The 2110-nt window shown below is 44.5% G+C and overlaps 1 protein-coding gene across 1 annotated transcript; it reads right to left on the reverse strand.

The window, feature by feature from the left end:
* Nucleotides 1-536: 536 nt before the first annotated feature.
* On the reverse strand, nt 537-1478 carry LOC138527960 (olfactory receptor 52A5-like). Its single transcript, XM_069639355.1, has one exon. It carries the CDS (start codon nt 1476-1478, stop codon nt 537-539), a length of 942 nt encoding a protein of 313 aa, XP_069495456.1.
* Between the last annotated feature and the right edge of the window lie 632 nt (nt 1479-2110).

The following is a 2110-nucleotide window of genomic DNA, read 5'->3' on the forward strand; positions in this document are numbered from 1 at the left end:
TTTTCCGCCCCATTCCGACCTTGGCGGAGCGGTAAATCCCCAATCCCCATTCTGCCCTTCCCCATTCCCATTTTTGCCCCATAGGGTATAATGGGAGTGGGGAAGGAGTTAATTACGCCACCGTAAAATACGGTGGCGTAATTAACAACGAGGTCCCGTAGCGCCATGGTTTTCTCCGCCTGGTAAAACCAGCCGGAAAAGGCCGCCATGGCGCTACGGGAACTCGTAGTATGGCGGAGAGGTACGCCATGCACTACGCTGGCGTAATACCCTCTCCGCCAGGGTCCTAATGAGGCCCTTCCTGTGTTTGATAGCAACAGCCCTTTAGATAAATTGCTAATTCAAAAGTATAACAGCTAATTATTATCATATCCACATATTTAAAAAAACAACGTTTATAATTCCTTGTTTGTGATAATCATCCATATGCTGAAGAGATATTGCATCTATAGAAAAAGACATATTAATCAATAACATAAAAGAAGGAATAAAAACATTGTTAATTTTGAAGCTCATTCAGGTATTGTGGGGAGTTGTCAGACCTTTTTGTAAAACACCTTAAATGCTTTCTCTCGAATCTCTTTAGTCTTTATTCCGTAGACAATAGGGTTCATGACCGGTGGTACGAGCAGGTAGTAGTTGGCTAGCAGTATGTGCACATAAGGGGCAACACTGTGACCGACCCGATGAGTCAAAAAGGAGAAAAGCCCAAGTGTGTAGAAGAGCAGGATGATGCAGATATGGGCAGTGCAGGTGTTGATGGCCTTGCTCCGTGCCGCCTTCGAGGGCAGGTTGTAGACTGTCCTCAGAATCATGGCATATGACACGCTTATGAAGATGACGTCAAACACAATGACCAGAAGAACCACGGTTAAGCCGTACACACTATTGACTGTGGTGTCCACACAGGCCAGCTTGACTACAGCCATATGATCGCAGTATGAATGATGGATGACATTGGTCACACAGTATGGAAGACGGCTAGCCATGCCCGGACAAGGGATGACAATGATAACCCCCCTAATTACATTTGCAATGCCCATCCATAATATGATGGGATTGGTCAGGACTAAGGCATACCTCAGAGGGTTGCATATGGCAACATAGCGGTCAAAGGCCATGGCCAACAACACCCCAGATTCCACAGATGTGAAAGTATGGATCATGAACATCTGAAAGAGACAGGCTTCAAAATAAATCACTGTGGAACTGAACCAGAAGATGCTCAGTAACTTTGGCATGATGCAACTTGACAGGACCAAGTCTGTGAAGGCTAGCATGGCCAGGAAATAATACATGGGCGTGTGAAGTCTCTGCTCCGTCTGGATGATAAGCAGCATAGCACCGTTTCCTAGGACGGCCATCACGTACATGATGAAGAAAGGGACTGATAGCCAGGAATAGATGTTCTCCAGGTCTGGAATGCCGAGTAGTATGAAAGTGGCTGGGTGGAAGTGGGATTCATTAGAATAAGGCATGATCTGCCATGATGTGAAGGACCTCACAAACCAGCATCTGCAATATAAAAGAAATGGAGGTTTTGATAGATTTCTCTAATAATTTTCCATACCTTCAGAAACAACCAAAATAATCATTGAAATGGTATGATATATTGTGTTCACAAGACCGTTAAAAAAAATTGATTGATTTGTCCCATGGGGACACGCCTATTCTCTTTGCAGTAATGGTACTTACTGGCCCCAAGAAATGCACTAGCAGTGTAGGTGACCTGACTTGATATCTGGGTCACAGCGCTCTACCTTCAAGAATTATAGTGTAAACTATGTTTTTGTTTGTGCTGAGTCCTAGTGATGTAAGGTTTTACGTGAGCACTTTCTAGAGAGTGTGATGAGGGATGGCTACACTAGGGTATTGGCCACGCTTAAGATCTTGCTGGAAGCTGTGAGTGCCTGTTGCCCTGAGAGACTTGTCAAGCAGGAGATGTGCTTTATTAAAGAGTCACCTATGGAAGAAAAAGGAGTCAGGCACATGAAAGCTGTGTGGGAAACAGCTCAACTCAAGCCCAAGGGCCCTGTTTGTCGCATGTGTATGACGAGTTCTTCCTAAGACCCCAAATCATGAAATTCTTCTTTTTTATTAGGAGAATATA

This window comes from Ambystoma mexicanum, chromosome 7q (assembly GCF_040938575.1).
Source record: "Ambystoma mexicanum isolate Mex_15411 chromosome 7q, UKY_AmexF1_1, whole genome shotgun sequence".
Classification (NCBI taxonomy): Eukaryota; Metazoa; Chordata; class Amphibia; order Caudata; family Ambystomatidae; genus Ambystoma; species Ambystoma mexicanum.